The sequence below is a fragment of the Argiope bruennichi genome, chromosome 1 (assembly GCF_947563725.1).
Source record: "Argiope bruennichi chromosome 1, qqArgBrue1.1, whole genome shotgun sequence".
NCBI lineage: Eukaryota > Metazoa > Arthropoda > Arachnida > Araneae > Araneidae > Argiope > Argiope bruennichi.
In genome coordinates this window covers 39,727,742-39,753,738 of record NC_079151.1, presented here as the reverse complement: position 1 = coordinate 39,753,738, position 25,997 = coordinate 39,727,742, and the positions used below count along the sequence as shown (strand labels likewise).

The 25,997-nt window shown below is 27.4% G+C and overlaps 2 protein-coding genes across 6 annotated transcripts in view; one reads left to right on the top strand and one right to left on the bottom strand.

Annotated features, from left to right (window-relative positions):
• Nucleotides 1-16,435, bottom strand: part of LOC129968850 (C-Jun-amino-terminal kinase-interacting protein 4-like) — a 47,931-nt gene extending 31,496 nt beyond the window's left edge. For all 4 annotated transcript variants that reach the window (XM_056083142.1, XM_056083152.1, XM_056083162.1 and 1 more), the window contains exons 1-6: nucleotides 15,866-16,435; nucleotides 15,622-15,742; nucleotides 13,051-13,121; nucleotides 11,397-11,482; nucleotides 5,815-5,971; nucleotides 702-828 (exon numbers count right to left, since the gene is read on the bottom strand). In XM_056083142.1, the coding sequence (XP_055939117.1) occupies nucleotides 702-828; nucleotides 5,815-5,971; nucleotides 11,397-11,482; nucleotides 13,051-13,121; nucleotides 15,622-15,742; nucleotides 15,866-16,168 (865 nt within the window). In that variant the 5' untranslated portion in view covers nucleotides 16,169-16,435. The remainder of the gene's footprint in view (nucleotides 1-701; nucleotides 829-5,814; nucleotides 5,972-11,396; nucleotides 11,483-13,050; nucleotides 13,122-15,621; nucleotides 15,743-15,865) is intronic.
• Nucleotides 16,436-16,682: 247 nt separating this feature from the next.
• LOC129968869 (ubiquitin-conjugating enzyme E2-22 kDa-like) lies at nucleotides 16,683-24,978 on the top strand. 2 transcript variants are annotated; one of them, XM_056083181.1, is made up of 6 exons: nucleotides 16,686-16,931; nucleotides 17,194-17,346; nucleotides 20,292-20,374; nucleotides 23,040-23,203; nucleotides 23,503-23,567; nucleotides 24,346-24,978. In XM_056083181.1, the coding sequence occupies exons 1-6, from the start codon at nucleotides 16,869-16,871 to the stop codon at nucleotides 24,415-24,417; spliced, it is 600 nt and encodes a 199-aa protein (XP_055939156.1). In that variant the 5' UTR covers nucleotides 16,686-16,868; the 3' UTR covers nucleotides 24,418-24,978. The 2 variants fall into 2 exon arrangements, with proteins under 2 accessions (XP_055939165.1, XP_055939156.1); XM_056083190.1 differs by lacking the exon at nucleotides 17,194-17,346 and having other exon boundaries at nucleotides 16,683-16,931.
• Nucleotides 24,979-25,997: the final 1,019 nt, after the last annotated feature.

Here is a 25,997-nt window from a genome sequence, read left to right as displayed (position 1 = left end):
GAAGTGCTTAAGAAGATATAATTTGTAACAATTAGCACAAAATCTCTTGCTATGATAAATAACTTATTTTAATTCTATAATGAAGCAATGTTCATATGGATTCACAGAAAATTTATTTAATCCATAAATTTCATAAATAAACCTCACAATAGTTTGCTAAAATCATTTTTTATCTCAAAGGAATGATGCAAAATAACAAATATATTTCACTTATATCTTTCATTAATGACATCAATTACAAAATGCAAATTTATTTTTGACAAAAAAAAAAAAAAAAGTAGGGCAATTCAACATTTTAGATAAAGCATAAAAGCAATATATAAATAGGTAGGACATCAATCATCAAAATGTAAATTTATTTTTAGGCAAAAAAAAGTGGGTCAATTTAATATTTTAAATAAAGTATAAAGGCAATACATAAATAGATAGGATGTACAAAGGAAACCACGTATACTTTTTCTTCTTTTCAATTTGCAATACACTTCAATTATAAAAATTGGCTGAATTAAGGAAATATCAACACTGCAATTGGGGTAATTTTTATCCATTCAAACTATTCAATATAATTAGTAATTTAGATCATTCCTTTGATTTTAAAAGAATTTTGTAACTGCAAAATGTAAGTATGCAATTTATTATTTATTAAAAGATATTAAAAGCAATTCAAAAACAGAATACTGAGGATGCCAGTGTATTATTACTTGTTCCAGTGCTTCTATCACTTAATGGTACTCTGTCAGTTAATTGGCCTTTTTCCATTACAGACTTTTCTTTTTTACTTCCACTCTTTCGCCTGGGACTTGTTGCAATAGAAGCATATGCTGCTTCCTAAAAAATAAGATTTATAGAAAAATTAAATGGGTATATGTAAGAAAAATAAAACTATAACATATTAGGCAGGGGGAATTTTTTAAGAAAATGTAACTTTAATACAGAAATTTACAATTCAAGTCTAAAAATAAATTATCCAAATTGTACATAATAAAGATTACTTTCCTTTTTTTTGGTGTTTGCTTTCAGAAAACACATTAAAAATCATATCTGAACTTGAAAAATACAACAAATTCTTTTATTTATTATATTATAATTATTATTTTAATCTAGTTAAGTTTCTAAGTGATACAAAGAAAGCAATTCCTTGAAGTTACATATATCCCAAGTTCAATCCAGATATGCGCTGTTGTATAAAGTCCAAGAAATATATATGCTATCATATGCTTTCAATATCTTCTATTCTTAAAGTGTTTTGGTTACTTTAGCAAGTTTATGGAACAGTACTTTGTAATTTATATGTAGAAAGTCTAGATCAACTGAACTAAAAAGGAGAAAGACATGATCCGCTAAAATCTCAGAACAATATTACTGTATTATAATTAATCTAAAGCAAATATACACAGGTGACCCATCTATCAGAACTGAAGCACTCCTGAATTTATTTTGAAATATTTTTAATTACTTTTTTTTAACTTTCTTTTTTAAAATTTCATACTTTTTCACTTTGAGACATCGATTCTCTTCGCTTATTTTGAGAATATGATGATCAACCAAACTGGATGAGTATTATCAAAATGGCTGAATGAAGTTACAAGTTGGTATGGGGAAACAGACTCCTACACTTTAGGTGTTGAATTATCACTTCATATTATTTTCTATTAATACACACAAGGAATTTCTACAAGGAATTTATAATATATATTGATTATTTAATATGTTTGAAATACAACAAATTTCATATGCAGATTTGAAATTAAAAGCTATTAGATACTTATAGTTGTAATATCTTTTTTTTTAATTTTTACAATATTTATCTAATATTTTAGTAGTACACAAAAATTATTTTTTTGCAGCACAACTAATTTATAAGCTAACAAGCCATTCCTGCAAATATGTAAAGAGTGTGGATATGCACCATACATAGAAATTAGTTCATAATGCCTTTCTTTATAAACATTTTGATAATAGAGATGATAGAAATATATTCCCTTTCACTCTACACTAGACTCTGTCCAGAATAATTCCCAGTGGATACGATGAACTTAATTCAGCAGAGAACCCCTCTCTGAAGCATTTCCTTAACTTCAATAAATATGAGTATTACACTATGTGGATGTTTATTATCATACAAAACAAATCAAGAGTCAGGATGCTTCATATGTGCCCATAAATAATGAATATGAGATAAGAGACATTTGAGTACTTTGCAGTACAACTCAATGTTGATAGTTTGACCTATAAGAAGAAATTCCTTGTGAATAAAAGCTTGATGATGAAATAAAGCTGAAAACAGTATATTTATCCTTGATTTTTCAAACCTTTTTTTTTTTTTTTCATTAGAAGATAACGGAATCCACACGATTCCACAAGCAACACCAGGTTTTTCACTTGGTAATGATGCTTTAATGAGCAATGCATTTTTGTCTGGTATTTTGATGAAATCCTCACAACATTCCAATTGATGCTGTTTTGCTTCATCTGTTAGGTGATGAGCAATAAATATCATAAAATTTTACATTTTCTCAAATCACACATCACCTTTTTTTGAATAATTCCCTAGATATCCAATCAAAAACTTCTGATAATTAGGCTCCAATGTCGTTGTAACAGTTCCCTTCTCTTGACTTTAGTTCCTGTTTTGCTGGTAATGGGTAACTCACTCTGATGCTTGTCTTCAATGATTTCATGCTTATACAAAACTTTTTAAACCATTCATACACAATTGAAGATTACACAATTATTTTCATATATTTGCTTCAGTACTACATTACCTTTCCTTGATTTACTCAATGTGTGCAAAAATTTCAATTTGATTCATTACAAAACAACCACACAGAAAACAATCAAAAATAAATTTAATAAAATTTACAGACAGTAATTACAAAGCATTGATGCACAGGTTATAGAACATGATGAACGGACTTATCACTGATTACTGGCTTACCCATTTTTTCGATTTGAGATTTGATTCACCCTACTTATAGGTCTTTGTATCATTTATTAAACAGAAAATTTCTATACTTGCTGTTGATTTACATTTGTATACAAAATACTCATTTATTTTGCTCATTTGAACTAAAACATTTCTTTTTTGACTTTGTGATTAAAGCTTATTTAATTAATGTTTTGGGATTAATACATCCATGACAGACCAGAGACAGCTCACCCATGGGTTAAGGGAAGTTGGCTTTATATCTATTATCCAAATTTGTATACTTCTGATATGACCATTAGCAAGTTTTCAGAGAGCAATTCCAATTTCACTAATCATGACATATCATCTTTTAAGATATCTTTTTGTGACATCTTAACTTTATCATGCTTTCATATATGCAAATGTTTGGATATATAATATTTATTCAAATTATATTTTGAAGACAGTTTTAAATACAAAATATAAAAAAAAAATTAAAGAAAAGCTATATAAATAAAAAAAATATTTGTTTGTTTAAAATCTTAAAATTCTGAAAATCTTTTACCAATTTCTTTGAAATTTTGACACATCATTGCATTTAAATATGTGAATTTTTATATACTTATTATATAGATGTCATACTTGTGACAGGTAAAAAAAAAAAAAATGCATCCATACCAAAATGAAAGTTTTTTCCCCCTTGAAAGATATTGGTAAATGTGCCCAATTCAATGCCTTTCCAGCAACTGAGAATAGCATTAGCATATTAGCATTACACATGCCACTTTCTACAGTGCATGTCAAATTCTGAATTTATTGGAAAACGATCAATACTGGATGTATGGATTAATGTTGCAAGAAATATGCCATATCAATTTGTGCATTTTTTGCAGTCATACTGACCACCTGTTCCTCTTCATCTCCAATAAAGAAATATAAATCTCACTTGACTAGAGATTTTTTCCAATGAATACAAAAGAAAAATTCATATTGAAACGTAAATGCCACAGGAAAAATCTACAAAGCAGCACTGAACATGAGTGAAAATGTGTGCTTAGAAATCACAAACAAAATTTTCAATCAGATGATAAAGCCATCGCCAAATAGATCTGCAGCTGCTTCATTTAATGAAGAATTGCGATGTGAACAAAATTACAACATGGGTGATCTATCTTTTTTGTACAAGTAATCAAATATTTCTAAAGTAATGCTCAAGTAAAAAGATATTAACAATTAAATAATGCAAGTTGTTGATTACAGCATAGGAGAAATCTTCTTTTAAGTGAAAGGAAGGAAACTGGTGAAACTTTCCAAATTAGATTGATTCTAGCCACTACTCAATCCCAAAATTACATAACCTTCGCTCTTACATAATCCAGAAAGGTGGAAGACCTACTTATTATGCTTTGAAATTGTTAATGAATGTACAATTCATTAAAACTCCCACATGCAACATTCCAAAGCATTTGCATGTAGAAAGTATTACAGAAATACAAATTTACTGTTTGGTATGAATACACAATGGTACACAAAATTTCAATTGAGCTCTTGATCAAGCATTGCAGAATTTAGTAAAAATATCAGACTATTTGGGATTACATTAATATTGCTTTCAGAAGATTTCAGGCAAACATTATCTGTAATTCCTTGATCAATACTAGGAGACGAGATAAATGTTTGCTTGAAATATTCTCTATTATGACACATAAAGATGGAAAATTAACTACAGATTTGTATATCCAGTTACAAAATGATCGATCAGCTAAGATATCCTCACATCAATTACTGGAAATTGAGAACAGAAAGGTAACAACTAATGTGACCTCAGGACAAATTTCAACGCCTTATAACTTCTACAATTTAGTGAGGTCAAAAGAAGAATTGGTTAAAAAAGTAGTTCCCAATATTCAAATCAATAATAAGAATCCAGCTTGGCTGACTGAATGAGATATTCTTGTGGCCGAGGAGAAAGTCATCTAGGAATTCAACAACATTATTCAGTTTACCATTCAAAGTGAGAGTTATACACTAATACATAAACACAATTGTGAAAGAAGATGATATGGTTAGTTATCCAAAAATATTTTTGAATTCACTTGATCTGACATGATGCCACTGCATATACTGCAATTAAAAATAGCATGATAATTATCAAATTATGAAATATTGACCATTCAAAGCTTTGCAATACCACATGGCTTGCCATTAAAAATATTTTTTAAAAATTAGTTATATTATAAAAGCAACAATCTTTTTTTCAAAGATGAAGATGTCTTCATTCTTTGCATTCCTGCATTCTAACAGATATTTTTAAGTTAAGAGACTGCAATTTCCATTTCAATAGGTGTTTACAATCACTATCTATAAAGTCCAAAGACCATCTCTAGAATTAGGTCTATATCTAGACACAGATTGCTTCACTCCTTCCATATTCTAGAATCTGCAAACAATCTCTAATCTACACAGATAATGGGGCAACAAAAAATATTATATGCCCACAAGCATTGTGAAATTAAACATATTACATATGTATGCTTCCTCTTTTCCTTTATTCCATTTAACCAGACTAAGCCATAGCAAAACATGGCCGGATACAGCTAGTGTAAAATAAAGAGCAAATAAAAAATAAAGAGAGAGTGTCTTAGATTTTTTCCCCCACCCCATAATGTTTATGTTTGAAGACCAGAATAAACAACAACAAATATAAATCAGATACCCATTTTGATGCAGATAAATAAAATCTCATCTTATTGAAAACACAGTGCACAGTGAATTCCAACACAGTGCAAATTTCACAACTTTATAAAAAATTAATAGCTGACCAGCTAGATGCATCAACAGTATGCAACACTGCTGCAAATTAAGTTCAAAGCATTAAAAATATTTATATTTTTAATAGTAAATACCTGAATTTCACTTTTTAAACTTGCATTAGAATCAGAGCTTTGATTTGGAGACACAAGTGATGGCATATCTAAAGGACTATTGAGAATTTTAGAACCCGTTTCTTGTGGTGAAATAAATGATGTAACATCAGTTTTCGTATGAGGAAAATGAAGAAATCTATACAAAGGAAAATTTAAAATTGAATATACATATGCATTATAATTTTAGTACAGAACAAAATAAAATAAACTTAATAAACATATCCAATTCAATCAACATAAATACAAGTATATATATATATATATATATAATTGTTCACTCTACATATCTTTGTGCATTTCTGAAAAGTTCTTACTAAATTGGATACATGATATCAATATCATATGATTTATAATATTAATCAGGGTTGCCACTCAAATCTGGAAAAAAATTCCCTGTTTTTCCCTACATATATTTTCTATATATATTCAAGATATGAGGAAATGCTCGAAAGCACTCATGTGCTAATTTTAATGCAAAACAATTTTATGGAATGAAAAAAGCAAAGAAAGGAAGCAACAATTTAACATTATTCAAAATAATAGTATATTAAAAGAAGGTTTGTATTTACACACACAAAAAGAAATTTCATTTTATTTATTATTTAGAATTTAGCAAAACAAAATTTATATATTAAGTGTGTGTGTGTGGGGGGGTATATTACCTCTCATGCTCTTTAATTGTATGTCACACAAATTTAAGGACTGGGGTGAAATGAAACACAAAGCAATTTTGTTATTATGATACAAATCATTTAAAAATTAGTCAACAACAACAAAAAAATAATTACAGAGAAAGATTACTTAACATATACAAGAACATATGTGAAAATGTTTTTGGTATCATTGCATGCATTAAAGCACAAATATGACACAACAAGTTTTACTGCCTATAAAAATTCAGCTTTAAATAATTGTAATTGAACTAAAAAGTCTGAAATCAATTTATTTTTGGACATTAAAATTGATGTTTTCGGACTTGACATATCATCTTTTCCTTCAATCCTTCAGATATGAAGTCTAATATTAATTATGATTTTTTTAAACTGACACACAATTTCCCCCCCTTTTTTTGGCATTACTAATATCTATTTTCCTATATTACTTACGCTTATTATTTTCTTATAAAGCAAGCAAACAAATGGATTTGGTGGAACTTCTCAAACCCATTCAGCAAGATCAGGTTTGATTTTTTTATAAAATTCATTTTAAATACGAATTTTGAGCAGTTCATTGTTTAAAAAAATTCTCTAATCTACTTTTAATAAGCTCACAGTTTCTCAAATAATAAATAAACAAATAAACAACTTAAGTATCGCAGACTAAACACCACTATGTTGACTCCTCAGATTGAAATGTTCCAGCCAGAGAAATATATTCTAATCTTTCATACAGTTACAGAAGTCTCGAACATGCTCATTAGCTGCAATTTGGAAATCTCATAGAAAAAGAACAACTGCCGAGCAAATCGAAATGGACTGATCTATATACAGAAAAAATGGGGAGAGAATAGAAAAGGGGAAGTTTCCATATTACACAATTGCAAATGCTATTGTTTTGTTTTTGGAAGCTAAGACTACAATTTTTTATTCTGGCAATATTTAGAGATCGCTATTTTTTAAATGGGGGAAAAAATAACTAAGAAACTTAAAATTCCCCCTATTTTCCTGGTTTTCCTATAAATTTTCAAATTTTCCTCCATTTTCCCAGTCTTTTTAGACTCTTTTTAAATTCTATATGTTTTCCCGGCGACATGGCAACCCTGATTGATGTCACATATAACTGACATCCTTACTTTCTTATCTAGCTGCTATTAAAATGACAATTTCAGTCACATTATTGCAATGAATCAGAAATGCCTATAAAAGCAGTGCAATGCACAATATTACTATGATTATTTACTGAAAATAAATTTTTTTAACTGAGACAGTAAAAATTCGCAATCTTCCCAAAATTTACAGAAATATCACAAAATATAAAAATACTATACAATATAATGATATTTTAAATGTAGTTGTTTTATTCAACAAAAAAATAAAGGAAGCTGCAGAGATAATAATATAACTGGAAATAATAAGCAGATATCAGATTGATTTTAAAAATATTCATGGTTAACTGAAAATAATTCTTGTACATTTCAGGATTGCTACTCAAATATGGAAAAAAAAATCCTTGAACTTTCTCTGTATATATCAATATAAAAGGAAATACATAAAGAACACTTATGTGCTATTTATAACAGAATAACAATACCCAAAAGTATTTATCAGTAAAAAGCGCAAAAAGAAATAAACAACAATTTAATATTGTCTGAAATAATAGTATATTAAATGAATGTTTATATATACAAAAAGAATTCTTTTCTTCATTATTGGCTAGAATTCAGCCAGACAAATTCAGGGCGAAATGATATTAGTCACTAAATCAATTTAGATTCAGGTGAAATAAAACAAAGAATAACATTCTTGCTATCATGATACAAACCACTTAATGATTACTTAACAAAAAAATATAACAAAGGTTTTTTTTTTTTTTTGCCTATTTTTACATTTCTGCAACTGATGCACAAACAACAATTACTCTACAAAATTGTTTAGTGTTTTTTAGACACCCTTCTTTTTCCCTCCTAACTTTTTTCTGCCTTTTCAAATGTTCATTTGCCACTCAAATCTGAAAAAAAAAATCCCTGTGTTTTTCCTGTATGTATATGCAGTATAAGAGGAAACGTTTTAATGAGTGGAAAAAGACAGATTTTTGAATAAATATGGATTTCAACAAGATATAGTTTTTAAAACATTAAAATTTTTATTCAGTTTCTCAAATAATAAACAAACCTTCAATAAATTCATTTGTGAGTAACTAAACATCACTGCAATGCTTCTGCAAATCGAATACTGCTATTGCAGCCAGAGAAATTTATCCTATTCTGTCATGCAGTTATAGCAGTCTCATTACTGCAAACCAGGAATATCGTGGAAAGAGAACAACCATCTCTGAAATCAAAATTAGACAAATCTGTACAGAAAGAAAAGGAAAGCAAGTAGAAAAGGGGCGTTTTTATGAAGCCCAGTGGTGTAGTGGTAGTACTTCACACTCCCAACACACAAATCCAAGATTCAATCCTCGGGCTGGGCAAGGTTGACTCAGTCTTTCATCCCTTCAGTGGGTCGATAAACTGAGGACCAAGCATGCTTTGGAACTAAACACTGGGAGTTCCATGTTAGGCTGACCACCTAACCTGGACATATGCCTCACAACCCAGCGCCCTTGGTCAAGAATGCAGATATAGGCATTGTAGGCCTTGGTCCACATGGGCTGCTGTGCCACTGAGTTTAGTTTTAAATAAGATCTTTTATTTTTGCAATGTTCAGTGATCAACACTGTTTAAATAAAAAAAGGAACTAAGGAATTTAAAATTGCTTGTATTTTCTTGGTATTTATGAAAATGTCTATATTTTCCTTCATTTTTGCTATTTTTTTAAGAATTTTAGATTCTTTGTATTTTTCCAGTGCTGTGGCAACCATGTTTATAACACCTCACATGTGTTAATTACATATAACCCATGTGCTATACAAAACTAACAATGTTATATAATGTTAATTTTTTGTAATTTGCCACAAATATGCAAAATGAGATCAACCATTTAATCTCTTTAAGAAAAGCTCATGGAGAATGATGTGCGATCACTGGATCAAACTCTCCAAAAAGAAGGGCCACTATGGCCCTACACATTTTTCACAAATAAACCTAATTTTATAAATATATAAAAAAAAATCCTATAATTCATATGAAACAAATAAAGTACTCAAATTTTAATTATGCTCATAAAAACCAATAACATACACATGAATATAAATTTACAAGCACTATTCTTATGAAATTTTTAAATAGTAAATTAAGCAATAATAATCGATAGATAGTTAAATTCCAATTTAAAAATTCCCAATTTCACTAGTTCTCAATGGAAAGTTTCTATTTGGTTGGGTTTTATATCAGAAGGCCAACTAGTTGCAAACTCAGAGCAAGCATCTAAGGGCATATTATAATTATATTCCTTGACATCTTAAGAAAATGAACCTTATGATTTGCTGCTATAACTAAAGTCCCTATCATTTCACTTATTTCAGAAGGTAACATGATCCTATTCATGGCTAACAAAAAGAAGTTAATATGATACCAACACATGCATCAGACTTTTTACAGACTTTTTTTTTCACCTAGAAATATTTCACCCTCACTCCTTGCAACAATCAGCTGAACACAATTTTCCATATACCTCTAGCAAAAAAAAAAAAAAAAAACAATTAACAAGAATGTCAGATCCACTTTAAATCAACATCTACTTTTGTTAAATTAATAAATCAATCAAATCCAGAAGTACAGAGCAGAAACAGATGCCCAAACATGAAAGTGAAATGCCACATGATTTGAATGCTGGAAAAAAAAAAAAAAAAAAAAACTGCAGCTTTAAGTCATTTAGTAGCATTAAATAGATCATCATTTCAATAGATCATTTTGAAGTCACAAATACACAATGATGGATCTGTACAGTTAACGTGGGCACTTCACAAAGATGTGACACTGGGCCCTTAAGCGTAGAAAGAGTACATCACATATACGAGACATTGGTTCTGAAGGGTTTAATACACTTCCATAAAAGTTTATGGCAGCATACTTAGTTCTTAGATCAATTAAAGAATCTACTTTCAGAGTTATAACAAGCATATCCTCGTTAGTACTAAATCCACTTTCCATATTGCAATATGTAAATGCAAGAATTATTTTTATAACCAACAAAAAAAAATGAGAAAATTGTTTGAGCCTCAAAACATTAGAATAGAAATTATCTATATGAATTTCTTTATTAAATAAAATACACTGGTGTTTTTTTTTTTTTTTTTTTCATTTTTTTAAAGAAAATTTTTATATTGGATCTGCATATTCTGAATATACAGAGGAAATATTGTTATGTAATAAAGAAGTTAAAGTCAATCAACCATTTGCTTTTCACATAACATTGCACTGCTTTTCAATAAATACTTTAAATCTCAATTTCAAAATATTTAAACAATAGACAGTTTTTACAATAGTAAAATTTTTTGACATACATACAAATATTTTTTGCAATATTCTTCATAAATATAAAACATTTTGCTAAAAAATACCCTTCTGTCAGTTTCAATACCTCCATTAGTATTTAAATAGCTGAAACTACTATTCCAGTATCAATATTTTTTCTCAATTTTGGAAATTAGACAGATATACACAGAAGAAAAGGGGAGTGAGTAGAAAAGAGATGAGCACCTGAGGTTTAAAGGTCATGAATGGTGATGTTTAGTTTTTACAGCTATGGCAACAATCTTTTTTTTTTTTTTTTTTTTTTCTTGCAGCATTTAAATTGATTGGCCTTTTTTGGATGAAAAACTAAGAAATTAAAAACTCCCAGTTCTTTCCCAGTTTCTCTGAAAAATTGCAAAATTCTTTGCGCTTTCCCTATTTTCTCAGTGTCATGACAATACTGCAAATCCAACTATATACTATATAATCAAAATAAATAACATACCTAGTTTTATTATTTAAAGCTTCTAATTTATCAGAACCAAAAAGTATTTTGGTTCTCTCCATGTAATCCATATGAGTTTTAAACAACTGAAAAAAATATTTATTTTATTAAAAGATAGTATTATATTACATATGATAATTACAATATATTAAAATTACAATTTTAAATATTTATGTAAAAAAATTGCAAGCAAGTTTTGTTTCAGTAAAAAGCTAGCAAATATAACTAATTACTTTATTTTGGTAAAATAATAAAGTGCAAAAACACACATAAATAAACTTATCCCAAAAATGAAAAATCAAAATATAACTAAAACCTTTATGTTTTTTAGTGTCTGTGAGCAAAATTTAAAATAAAACAGATTTTTATAACAGCTGTTGATGGCTATGTGGTGTAAAACAACATCAAATGTCAAAAGATAAATTATTTTTTAGTCTAAAAATAATTTAATCTGCATAAATAAAAATGAAAGTTTATAATTAGTACACTATAGAATTCAATACTATTTAATAGATTTTTGTGAAACATTATTCATAAAAATATTATGAAGTATAAAAATTTGATTTAGTTTAGTTACATTAATATCTCGTTAAAAAGTAACTCTAGAGTGATTTTGGGATGGAATCATAACTTTGAACCCCAGTCAGTGAATATGGACAACACTCCTGCACCAAATTGATGGAAGAAAATTTACCCATGCTATCAGATTTAATGTACATCAGGTCTGACTATACAAAGGACCTTCAGTAGAATCGGATTTCAAGCTTGGAAATTTCTGGCCCTGAAGATGAGATTTTACTACTTGATCACCACAGCCATGAAGCATAGAAAAGATTTTAGTGAAGGTTTTGTAATAATAAATTAAGTAGTCATTTTTTATGAAATAATTTTTTAAAAATGTCTTCATGCAAAATTTTTATTTGAGTTGTTTTTTCCATTGCAATATAATAATACATATATTTTAAACCATCATGACTATTAACAATAAACTGTTATTTACAATGTTGAATGAAACTTTATATCATTTCTTTAAGATAATCAATCACTATGAGGAAAGTTATTACTTAACAAGCCATATCACTTATACTAATTTCTCATTCTTTCTTACTTATACTAATTTTACATAAGGAAGGGGGGGGAATTGAATATTTCACAACCAATAATAAATAGATCCCATATTATTTTATTTTATTTTTTTTATATCTGCTATGAATATGAGCATGAAATTACACGAATACAAATTTTTATCTAATGTGAAAAAAAAGTCAGAAATATCCTTTATTGGCAGAAAAAAATTTAGTTTCTTCTTCTTTTAGAACTTAGAAAACTGAAAGCTTGTTAAATAACAAAATTACTGTTCAGCAGTTTTTAAAATAATTTGGTTTAATTAATATTTCCATTTTAAAAGTTTAAAAAACACACATTTTAGATGATGAAAGGAGTTTGTATAGTAAAATAATTCAGATAAAAGTATTTTTTACATTAAAAATAACACACACGAAAGTTTCTCTATCCAAGCATCATTGACTATATCAATTAATTATTTATATAAAAAAAACACAATGAAATACATTAGATTTACTACAAAAAAATTCACAACTAAGAATAATGAATATAGGAAGCTAATATATATATATTTATCTGTGTATCTTACATCTGTGTAACGCTCATGAAGGGTAGAGTATTCTTTACGTGTTTCTGCATCTTTTTCTTCTAAACGAGCAGCTACAGGATGAAAGTTTGATCAGAAACATAAAAATATACAATGAAATCACTTGAAATATTAGAACAAAAATTCTTCACTAAATATTATCATTAGTTTAACATATTTATAGTTAATAAGAGATAGTACATTAAATTATTTAGAATATACCTTATATAATTAAATTGAATAACTGCATAAAATAAATACATGTCTGAAAGCATAATTTTAAAAAATAACATAAATAAAATTTCAAGCATCTTCTTTTTAATAAAATACATATAGTAGATTAAAACTTTGTCTTTTACAGACATTATTAAAAGTAAAGAGAAACTGGTTGAATAAAATATATAAATATCAAAAAGAATATTTCTATTTTCAATAGAAAATTCAAATAATTATCAAATATAAATGAGAAATATATTTTATATTTAAATCAAGCAATAAGAGATAAGATTTCATCTGATATGACACATATAATTCTTATCTCATCTAAAAAAATATAGCACTGACTTGTCTCATTGGTCTAAAATTTCAATGGAGTAAACAGAAAAATATAATATCTCATTTTCAAATAATCATATTATTTAACAATTAATGAAACAACAATCCAATTTTGACACTGAAACTTCTCTTTCTAATAATACTAATCCCGAGTAACGAAAGTTTTTAAAAACACAGAATATACAGTGGTTCAAATAATTGCGAGTACACCTTACTTTTACTTGATAAATCTGACTTTTAATATAAATAACACATTACCAAGAAGTACAAACATTATTTTATTTTTACACATAACAAATTATTTATTTTAAAGTTAAAATAAAAAAAAATCAACAAGAAACCTGTAAACTGAAAAGTTTCAGAAGCATTAAATAAATACATGCAGATTTTTGCCTCAAAAAATTGAGAATTAACCAGCAAAATTTTTTTAGTATCTCGCAAAGAAAAGAGTATCAATATTTAATTGCATGTCTTTTGGCTTTCATAAAGGCCTTTAAACATCTTTTTACAGATTCGAACAACTTTTGGTGGTATCTGAAGATATTTTACCTCATTCTTCTTGCAAACTTGTTTCAAATGGGTTTTGTTTCTAATTTTGTGTTTCTGAACCACTATTTCAAGCATGGTCCACTGATATTCAATGACATTGATGTCAGGGTACTATGATGGTATATGTAAATGCTGTTTACGATGAAAAAGACACCATATTTTGATGTTATGTATGTTCTGTTTGGGGTCGTTGTCCTGCTTGAAAATGTAATTTTCACGTAAACCCAACTTTTAGCACTTTCCTTTAGATTACTGAGACCGTATAGTTCATCCAACTTGCTGCAGGAATTTCTCAAATCGTAAGCAGAATTGTAAGTGCTGAAACTGTGCAAAATGTAATTAGACAAGCTGGATATAAAAATCGAATTGTTAGATAGAAACCGTTCATCAGGTTGAAAATTCAGAAAAAGCTTTTAAAATATACAAAAGCTCATCAATTGAGGACTAATAACTTCTGGGAGAAAGTTGTATTTAGTGATGAAAAAAAATTCAACATTTTTGGCAGTGACACCTATTGCACCATATGGGGAAAGCCTAATACTATTTTGGATCCACAAAATTTACACCCTACAGTTAAACATGGTAGTGACACCGTCATGCTTTGGGGTGAAAAATGTAGGTCACGCAATGTCAAAATGTGGTGTCTTATACATTGTAAACAGCATTTGACACCACCACCAGAGTACCCCAACATCAATGCCATTGAATATCTGTGGGCCATACTCGAAATAGTGGTTAAAAAAACAAAAATTGGAAACAAAACCCATTTAAAACAAGTTTGCAAGAAGAATGAGGTAAAATATCTTCAGATACCACCAAAAATTGGTCGAATCAGTACCAGGATATTTAAAGGCATAAAGGCCAAAAGACATGCAATTAAATATTGATACTTTTTTTCTTTGCGAGATATTACAAAAATTTCACTGGTGTATTCTCAATTTTTTGAGGCAAAAACTATGTTTATTTAAAATGCTTCTGAAACTTTTCAATTTAGAGGTTTTTTGTTGATTTTTCTTTATTTTTACTTTAAATTAAACCATTTGTTATGAATAAAAATAAAAACACGTTTGCACTTCTGGGTAATGTGTTATTCATATTGAAAGTCGGATTTATCAAAAGAAAGGTGTACTCTCAATTGTTTGAGCCACTGTATATATATATATATATATATATATATATACAAAACCCATAAAATGGATTAATTTTATGCAATAGAAAAAAGGAATGCATTTATATGTACAGCAATAATCAATAACATGAACAGTAATTTAAATACAGAACTAAATAACAAATTGATACATCATGTTTCAAAATTTTTTTAAGTGTTATTAAGACTAAAAAACTATTTTAATCAATAAAAATACACACGATTACAAAAAAATATGTAAGAAAAGTAGAATGTAAGCAAGAATGGGATTTTTAACTAATGTATTTCAATTAACAGCTTCTTAAAAAAGAATCACTACTGACCATGATCAGATGCGTTTTTTGCTTTCAGCTCCAACATACGAACAAGGGATTCTAAACTTTCAACTTTCTCTGATAAATTTTTACGATCATCATCAGTGGAATATTCGATTTCAATCAATTTCTGCAAGAATCAAGAAATGCATGCATTTGGTATTACATTAATTTTTTAATGAATAAATACATTACCTTGAAGGTATTTACTTAAATTTCTAAATAAGAAAATAAAATTGATTTTGTGTCTTACTTGTTCAGCTGCCTTACGAAGCTGTCTTTCTCTTTCATACTGAGTGGCAAGTTGTTCATTATCTTCTCTCAAAAGCTCCAATTCTACCTCATGTTCCTGATTATCCATTACAGCAGAATCTAAGCTTTCAAGAACATTGACGACAAGGGGCATTAACTCTTTCACGACGTCTTCATCGTATTTTTCCATCATACGTTCTAATTCTTGATAAATATTAGCAGCCAAACTCTGGACTTTTTCGGACATAACATGACTGTCGTCCGAATTCGTCCCATAAATAGTTTCTTGCATTGGGGACTCCATAGTAGAATTTATTTATTACACTCTGACACAAAACATATTGATATTATTACAAAAAAACAGGTATTTTTTTCATTACACTTTTTGAAACTAATAGCGTATAAAAATAATACATCTATTTGGAAGATCTCTAAAGGAGTAGGTTATGCACATCATATTCTTAAAGGATTTAAGAAAGAAACTAAACAGTCACTAGTTCTTTTTTTCATTTAAAAATTTGTAAACAAATAACGCAAAACTTTTACGCTTTACAAACCTTGATACGATCACAACTCTTACGATTACGATAAGATGATAATAAGAAATGTCATTTTTTTTTCTTCATAAACAAGAATAATATGAAATCACAAAAAATTGAGCTCTAAATTCACTATTCTCCACTAATGGAAACAAAAAAATTTGATTAATATTCACTGTGATTAATTTTAAGAAACTTTCTTGAAATTCCATGAGCAATTAAAACGATGAAAATTTTCCTCACTTTTTCTTGGTGAGATGTGTTTTAATGGCAACATTGTAATTGTGTTTCGTTTTTTTTTCCTTCCCAAGTCGCTGTGATCGAATTGTAGTGTTTATATACTTTGAAAATAATGAAATGACAGTCTTGAAATTAATTTCCATGTAGATATTTTATACACCCATTGTTGTTTATATTAATGAAAAGACTTTGTTGTAGTTCTTAGTTTATGGTGGCCGGTGGATCATGGCAAATATAGCAGTCCAGCGAATCAAACGGGAATTTAAAGAAGTAGTAAAGAGTGAAGAGGTAATATTGCTTACAAAGACAATTTCATCTAATTTTAAGAAAAACTGCTATCAAATTTTTCCGAAAGACATTTCGATGATGTTCGGTGCATGGCAAATTATTATTTTATATTATTTAATTTGAAACTTAATATTCGAATTAGTAGGAAAACCTTTTCTTGATTTATGGATATGATTTTTTGACATTTATGCTGCAAATAAAAATAAAAAAATAATGTTTTGAGTTATTTATTGCCCATTTTATTAAGTATATTTATTTACAGGCAGCTAAATGTGCAATAAGCGTGGAAATTATAAATGACACTTACACGGAATTAAGGGGAGAAATTGCAGGACCACCGGACACACCATATGAAGGAGGAAATTTTATTTTAGAAATCAAAGTACCAGAAACTTATCCATTTAATCCACCTAAGGTATCTATTACATTTTTAGTGTATTTGTTATATTGCTTCATTCTGGACTGTCTTAATAATGTAAACTCTGATTATTATATTCAATTATCCAATAAACTAATAAAAATTTATAAAATAGTTTTTGTATATCATTTAATTCTTTAGTTTCAATGATTCTCTATTTAAAACATAATTATAATAAGCATCAATTTTATCAAAAATTCCTTTAAAAATATCATCTTCTAAGTTTGATATAGTAAATAAGTAATTTTTTGCAAAAGACTTTTGAAATTTTAATAGGCCCTATAATAACAAAAATGCTGAATATTTCTAAGAAAAGAAGCTTTTTGATACATCAAGGTAAACAGTCTTACCTGAGTGTAATCCTGTTTGTAAAAAATTTGATATTATTATAATAGCTAAAAAATATTCAGTGTAGTTTTACCATAAAATTACATATATATATATATATATATATATATATATATATATATATATAATGTTTTACTATTCCTATGTTATTAATTTTTATGTTAATGTATGTTACTTTCCATTTCATGATTTTAAATTGAAAATTTGCTATTATTTCAAATGCCTATAAGATAGAATATTTAAACAAATGTCATTTTTACCAGCCATCTTAGTTATATTTATTGCTTTAATTAACATATGTTGATAAATTCTGTTGTAAAACAAGATTTTCCTTTTTTAATATACATTTCCAAATTTATTAACGTAATATTTTTTGTTTCATTGTGTGATAATTATATTTCCCAAAATGTTTTTTGGAACAACCATGTGTGACATTGAGTTGAATTACTGCTTTCTGCTATTTTCAAGGTTTGAATCATTAGATTCTGATAGTAATTACAATACATTGCAAATATCATGATGATGCACATGCCTTATTATAACAGATTTACTTGTCTATTCTCCATTCTTTCTAATTTTTGTTAATCAGGAATAAAAGAAAATATATCTAAATTTTTTCTGAATTTCAATTTATTTTACAATGGAAGGCATCATTTTTACACTGCAATAAAGGCACAATGTGCACCAGAAAACAAAAGTGAAAGTGACAGAATTTTTCCCTTTAGTTTGGTGCACTTTGAAGTGCTGATAGACACTTCAGACATGCGGTGACTATGGTAAAGGAATCTTCTTTGACACATGGTGACTATGACAAAGGAATCTTAGGTATCTTTGAAAATGACGCATAGGTGTTAAGGATTTCTTTCGCAGTGAAGCAATGAAGTCGGTAATTTTTTTAGTGTGTGTTAGAAATATTTAAAAAATAGGATTTGAATCAGGAAATAATGAAACATTTTAGAATGAAGTAAACACGGGCCAATTTGAGATTATAATTAGACAATTAATTGGAATTTAAAGTAAATTGAGAATATATTTTCTACATCTAAGAATATGCATGTTCATAGATATAATAGTGACCATTGGAAATGCTACATTCCTTTGTAGATGTGGCATAATAAATTAAAATTGTATACAAGTTTGGTTTCTTTGTAATGGAAATACATGAGTTTTTCCATCTTTTTACTATGACATCAGTTTTGTGTATATAATGCAATAGAATTTGAAATGGTATGTTATTATTGGCCCCTACATTACGTATTGTATTAGGACTAACTTTAGGGACTTATAACTAACTTATGACTTTATAAATTAAAAACATTTTTATGGTAATATTTTTTTTTAAATTTCAATTTGTGTCATTGCTTTTCTTCAAAACTGCCATTAAAAAATGTTCAAACAGCATAGTTAATAACCCTGTTATTGAACATATGGACATTCCTCTTATTCATATGAAAACAATTGCTTTTGTTACAGTATGTGTGTAATAGAAGGATATTTGGGCAAAAGCAGAATGCAATCCTTTGAAAAGTTCCCCCTTGTGAACAGAAGCATAATCTTTGGAAAGGAACATAGTTTTTCCTTATGTTTCAACTGAAGACTAAAAGGGTGTAAAATTGAATTACTTTAGATGATTGATGGATTTAAATATTGAGAATTAAATATATTTGTTATTAATTTTTAAAAAGATGAAACTAGAGCTTATATGCTATCTGTTCCTGATTTTAGATGTAAAATTTTCCTTCTTTTCTTAATATTTTTATGTAATTTATATAAAAGTTTAAATTTATTTTTATAATTTATGCCAGGATTTTATTTATATTTATATTGAAATAGGTATTAATAACATCATAATAATTATGTATGGAATTGAGAATTAAAATATGAAACCCTTATTTATAAACTATTCTTCTTTACATATAAATTTGCATTTGCAATGCTGGTGATTTTTTTTTTAATGTCTTTTTAAAAAAAAGTTGAAAATTATTGTTGTGCTTATGCGAGTATTCTGAACTTCTGTTAAGGTAAAGTTTCAAATTTTTTAAAGGCAATATGTTTTATTAAGAGATTAGTACCAACCAATTAAAAATTCTGTATTTGTTCAAAGAAATTTTTAATTTGATCCCTAATAATCTTTTACTTTCTAAAATTTATTTATTTCTTCTTAATTAAATAATTTGTATTATGTTTTGATTTTGTATGCGAGAGAAGTTCAGGTTCGCTCAACTATAAAAAATCTATTTATAATTTGTAGAGATGTCATTTAGGGAATTCAGAACTATTAAATTAAAAAATCAGTCATATAATTGAGAAGGAATGTAGAAACATAAACTCCAGAAAAAGCTATATAATTAACTCTGGAATGCACATTTCACTGAGTAGATTTTTGACTATTATATTATAGTGCATATTAATGCATGTAATGTTATAAAAATTTCTAAATAAGTACAATCCACACAATACATGGGAATAATCAAAATTTTAAATATATAGATATTTAATAAGTATGATAAAATAAACCATTAATGCATTTTAAAAATTTGTATTCTCTATTTATTCTTGAATTAGAAATTTTTAGAAATGAATTTTATTTTTAGGTTCGGTTTGTCACAAAAATATGGCATCCAAATATTAGCTCTGTTACTGGTGCAATATGTTTAGATATATTAAAAGATCAGTGGTGAGTATCATTTTATATAATGAATTATTTGCATTCAAATATTTTGTAATTTATATGAATATATTTTGATGTAGAAATACCTTTCCACTTTAAAAATTGAAACGCATACACTTATTTGGTACTCCCTTATTTATCAATAATTGCACGACATGATTTTAAGGAACATAACTAAGGAGAAGAAGGTATGGGTTTGCTTTTAAGTAATTTGATGTGCATTTTGTTAATGAATTGCTTGTTGTAATCAAATTGGCTTTGTGGCATTTTTTATATAAAACACAAAATACATTTCTTTTGAGAATCCTTCTCCTCCCACCCACTCAATATATTAGAGCTTATTAATTAGACTTTTGCCTGAGATCTTTTTAGATTGATTTGGCTGACACAAGACTTTTATGACGAATAATTAATCCATGAATTTAATTAACTATGTTAGACTTATTGGTATCAAAACCATCACTTAATAAATTAAAAGGTATGATTTTATTTCAAATTTTATCTATTTGTTTTAAAATATATGAATGTATTTAAAAAGAGTCCTGATACATTTTATTCAGTCTTTCTATAGTAAGTATTTTTAACAACTGTGTATGAAAATACGGAAGTCATAAATTTTATACGCTACTTAACTAAATAGATTTAAAATTGCTATAAGTTTTGTATGAATTTGTAATTTTTTTAGACTTCTGGATTATGTCAGTTTTAATATTTGTTAAAATCTGAATATTTACCAGAGGTTGCATGCCCCCATAGTAAGGTCTCGGCCTCGGAACCGGAAGGCGTAAGGTTCAAAACCTGATTCCGCTAAAAAACCATCATTTAGGTGGATCTGGTGCACATTAAATCTATCAGAGCCAAACGTCCTGCCACTAGTGTAGTGTGGAAGCTTGGAGAGGGGGCTGCCAGCTCAGGTGTTGTCCTCGTCATCTGACCGCAGTTCAAAATTATAAGGTCCATCCCTAAATAGCCTTGGTGTTGCTTTAAAATGTGACGTTAATATAATTAAACTAAACTGAATATTTACCAAGATTATAAAATTGCTTCTTTTTAATTTAAAATGTCAATTTATTATCTTTTTAAAAGATGATTTGCTATCTTATTATAGAATTATCATATCTATGAGGGATACAGCGGATTCCATTGATTGAGAAGGAATTTAGCTTTATGAATTACATTAAGAACAAAATTTGAAAGAGGGGGAACCTTTTTTAGAGTATAGGCTATTAAATATTTTACCAAGGTTTAGCTTCACTTTCTCTCTATTTAAAAAAATATATATATTATTTCTGTTTTTTTGTAGCAGAAATTTATTGAATTTATATCTACAAATCTAATCAAAAAACATATGAGGCTGTAGACTTATCATAATATAATAATAAATTTTATAAGCATAAGTCATTTGATAAGGTTAACATGCTGGATATCTTTATTTTACTTAATATAAAAAGAAGATATTGTTATTATTTTTTTTTTGCTTTTTTTTTATTTAAATATTATTTTTAAACCATAATTTTAAAAAAGAACAGTGCTGATATAAATATATTTAATTCAATTGTGTGAACCACCTTTTCATTCACTTCATTTATATAAATAATTATATTAATCATTTTACCTGTTATTCTTAAGAAAAAAAACTTTTTGAATATCTGTGTGATATTTCTCCTCTTGACAAACAAAATTGCATGACTTTCTGACTTAGGCTTCATTTTAAATTTTATATATATATATAGGGTGATTATAATTAAAGTTACAGTTTCAAAAATTGATAATTTTAAAACTGCTGGTCAGAATGACTTGATATTTTAGCAGAACAATCATGAGGCAATGGAATTTTATTTGGCGAAGGGGAAAAAGTTCCAAAATGTGCCAGTGGCGCTGTCTGGGTTCACATTGTCTGGAGATATGCGAATTACTTATATGTGATATGTGCACAGCAGACATAGCTGCCATAAAAATGCAGAGCACCAGCTCTTTGCCTCAATGCTTCATCATGACTCTAACTAGGAAGGATCCCATTCTACTCTTCAAGCGTTTTGATAAGAACAATGACTGTGCACTTACAGTTTTTGAATGAATTTTACATGAAGTTTCAGACTTTAAAATCTGTAAAATTTGGTCCAATAACCACAAATAGTCTGCGAAAAATGATTGCTAAATTCGAAGTGACCGGTTTATTTGAAGTGGAACGGGGTAGAGGGAGCAAACCAGTTTTGACTGCAGCAGTGAAAGATGTGGTTACAACATTACAAGAGCAGTCCAACAGTGATGCTGGAATCAGCAGTGCATGGGGAGTTGGCCGAATACTAGATATGAGGATCAGTACGATGCATATTCCTACAGAACATGTTGCACTGTTATTCATACAAAATAACTCATGTGCAGCTAATGCTATTTATAACTTACAATAGCTATAAATAAATAATGATATCACAATATATTGATATGTTTTGGACAGTATATTGTGATGATAAAGTTCTCTCGTTGCCCAGCCCTAGTTGTGATAGTATGTAAGTACCATATATATACATGAAATAATTCTAATTAATTTTCTAACTACTCAAAATCACTATAATACATGTACTTTTTTTGATAAAATATGCTTTATACGATTAAATTAATTTCTTACAGGAAATGATTCATATTAATATTTGCTTTATTAACTGTTTAGGGCTGCAGCAATGACATTGCGGACAGTTCTTCTTTCATTACAAGCATTATTAGCTGCTGCTGAACCAGATGATCCTCAAGATGCTGTTGTTGCCAAACAGTATAAAGAAGATCCAGAAATGTTTAAACTTACTGCCAGACACTGGGCCCAAGCTTATGCAGGAGGTTATTTTTTTTCTTTTTTACCTTTACCTCTTTAAAAAAGCTTTTATTGCTTGATTTCACTTTGCTGCATTTTGAATACTTCTGCTTTATATATTAGTTGAAGTAAGATATATAAATATAGTATGAGCAAAAGTAAGCAAGCATCCTATTATTAAAGTAATTTGTATTTGAAATTTCAAAAAAATCAAATCAAATTATATATCTTTAGTTTTAATTTGTAAAATTTAAAAAAAAAGATTAGATATTATTTAAGTTCAAAAAAAAAATTCTATTTGCTAATGATTTACCTTTGTTTTCAGCTCCAAAAACTCATTCTGATTTTGATGAAAAGATAAGGAGATTGGTTGATATGGGTGTTGATGAGGTAAATAAATGTTAATTCGTAGTAATTTTCTTTTTATTTAACATTATTAAAAGTATTATATTTAACTTTAAACAATATATCTTACTGTTCTATTTACATCTTACTATTTTAAATATAATTATTATCTACATTTTAATTATTAGAAAATGTTTTTAAACAATGAAAAACAGACTTTTCAAAAAATATTTATTTAAATGAAAAGCATAAGAAATATGAGTTATGGAGAATTAATCTTGCCCTTTTACTTTTTGATTGCAATAAATAAAATCCAATAAGTCATGTTTTTTAGTTTATTAAATTTTTTGTATTGTAAATTTTAATCTTATCATTTTATTATCAAGTTTTAAGATTCTAAATTTGTTTACACATGGATTCAATTGTTTGTGTATTCTTTATAAAATGCATTGTTGGTTTTTAGTAGAATAATTATCTGCCATTTTATATGTGTATAGATAGATTTGATTTAGTTGCACATTTTCAATTTATTCAAAGAATTCATTTTCTTGATTGATTATATTTTGTATATTATAAAATTAAATTATTAAATTATGCTTTTACTTACTGTTTTATAACAGTTTGTTTTTACCATGGTTGTTGTAACTTAATTCATAATATATTTTTAATTTATACCCTCATATCTACTATGAATTGATTGTAATTTTTTATCTTACATATTTTAAAGATATTTCTTATAAGAAAGTAAAATTCTTTGAGTTTGAATTCAATGGTGTTTTCATTTCTTTATGTATTATATTTTAAGAAGAGTTTGCATTTACAGCACAAAGCACGTGTGGCCTTATCTTCTTGTTCCTGGAACCTGGAGAAGGCAACTGAAACACTCTTCAGTTAAAACACCATCCAGTTGTTTACAGAAAGTGATGCTTCAGCACTTTTCAACTTTTTTTTGTTGTTGTTGGAATAAAAAGAAATCTTCTCAAATTTAGATGTTATGACATCCTATGCACTATAAGAAAGAAATGCTCGATTTGAAAATTTATGAAAATATAGAATGGAATTTTATTCAAAATTTTGAAACAAAGACTTATAGGGACAATTGTTCATTAGACTTGTGAAATTTGACTCTTTTACTTTCAATGCAAATTGATTTTCCTTTCATATTTATGATAAATGGATAATCTGATTCATTATTTGCTTGAAGTGCATTCTAATTTAAAAGGGTGAAGAAATTTTCATTAATTAAAATTTTATAACACTGAGACTTGTAGAATTTGGAAATATAATATAAATAAAACATAAACCTTTCTTATGTGAGAATTTTATTTTCTGTTTATATTATATATTTGTTGTAAATTTCACTTTTGCTGATAAATATAGTATTGTTTCAGGCTGTCACCTCTAATTGTACAAAATTATTTTTTCCTTATGATGATTAAATGTTGATTGTTGATTATTGTTGATTTCTTTTTTGTGATTTCTTGAAAAAAATTTTTTAAAAAAACCTGTTACATTCATAAAATTTTCATTTTGCATAGTTATTCTTTCATATAAATGTAAAATGCCCAATCTTCTTTCTTTTCTTATTGTGAATTAACAATTATCATATCCTCATATTGATGGATTGACATAATAGTGCTAAGAAAATTTTCAAATCCATTTAGTATAATCAGATATATGTCTTGAAAACTATTTTTTACTCAAATTTTCCAAACAAACTGCAAAATTAGATGTAATTATATAATAATCAGAACTTAAGTTGTATATGAAATTAATATAGTGAATGATTTATTTGTCTTGTGAAAACTTTTTTTTTCTGTTATTTAAAAAATTCAGGAATCATCTTGAAATTTTATTTTAAAAAATCTTATTATAAAATGGAGTATCTGTAATATACATGTGTATAAACATATTTATGGAGCTATATGTATATATATGAATTTATATTGAAATAGTAGAATTATTTTTAAGATTTGGCTCTAATATTACTTTTCTCTTCACTTTGTGCTATCTATTTCTATTTAAAAAAAATGGGTGAAATCAATTAACAAAAGCAAGTATTTTTATTGAGCTATGAACAAACAATAGAAGGGTAAAAATAAGAAAAGTATACAAAATATAAGCCTTTTGGCAGATGTTTTGAAACTATATCATAGTATTGAAATGATATATCTGAACAGCACTACAGGGGGTACTTAGCTCTTCAAGGCAAAGAGAAATACATGCACACCTTTGCTACATCTTTTTGCATATTTACATAAATAATAAAATATAAATAAATATGTTATAAGAAATATTTTTTTTTTAATTTACAAAAGTATGTTACCAAAAAAAAAAGAGATTTTTCAAAATAATTTCCATTATCAGTTTAAATCATCAATAATTCATCTACATGTATTAAAATACATACAGTATTGTAATACATGTGATATATTTATTTTTTATCTTTTTGCTCATGTCCTTGTTTTCATAAAT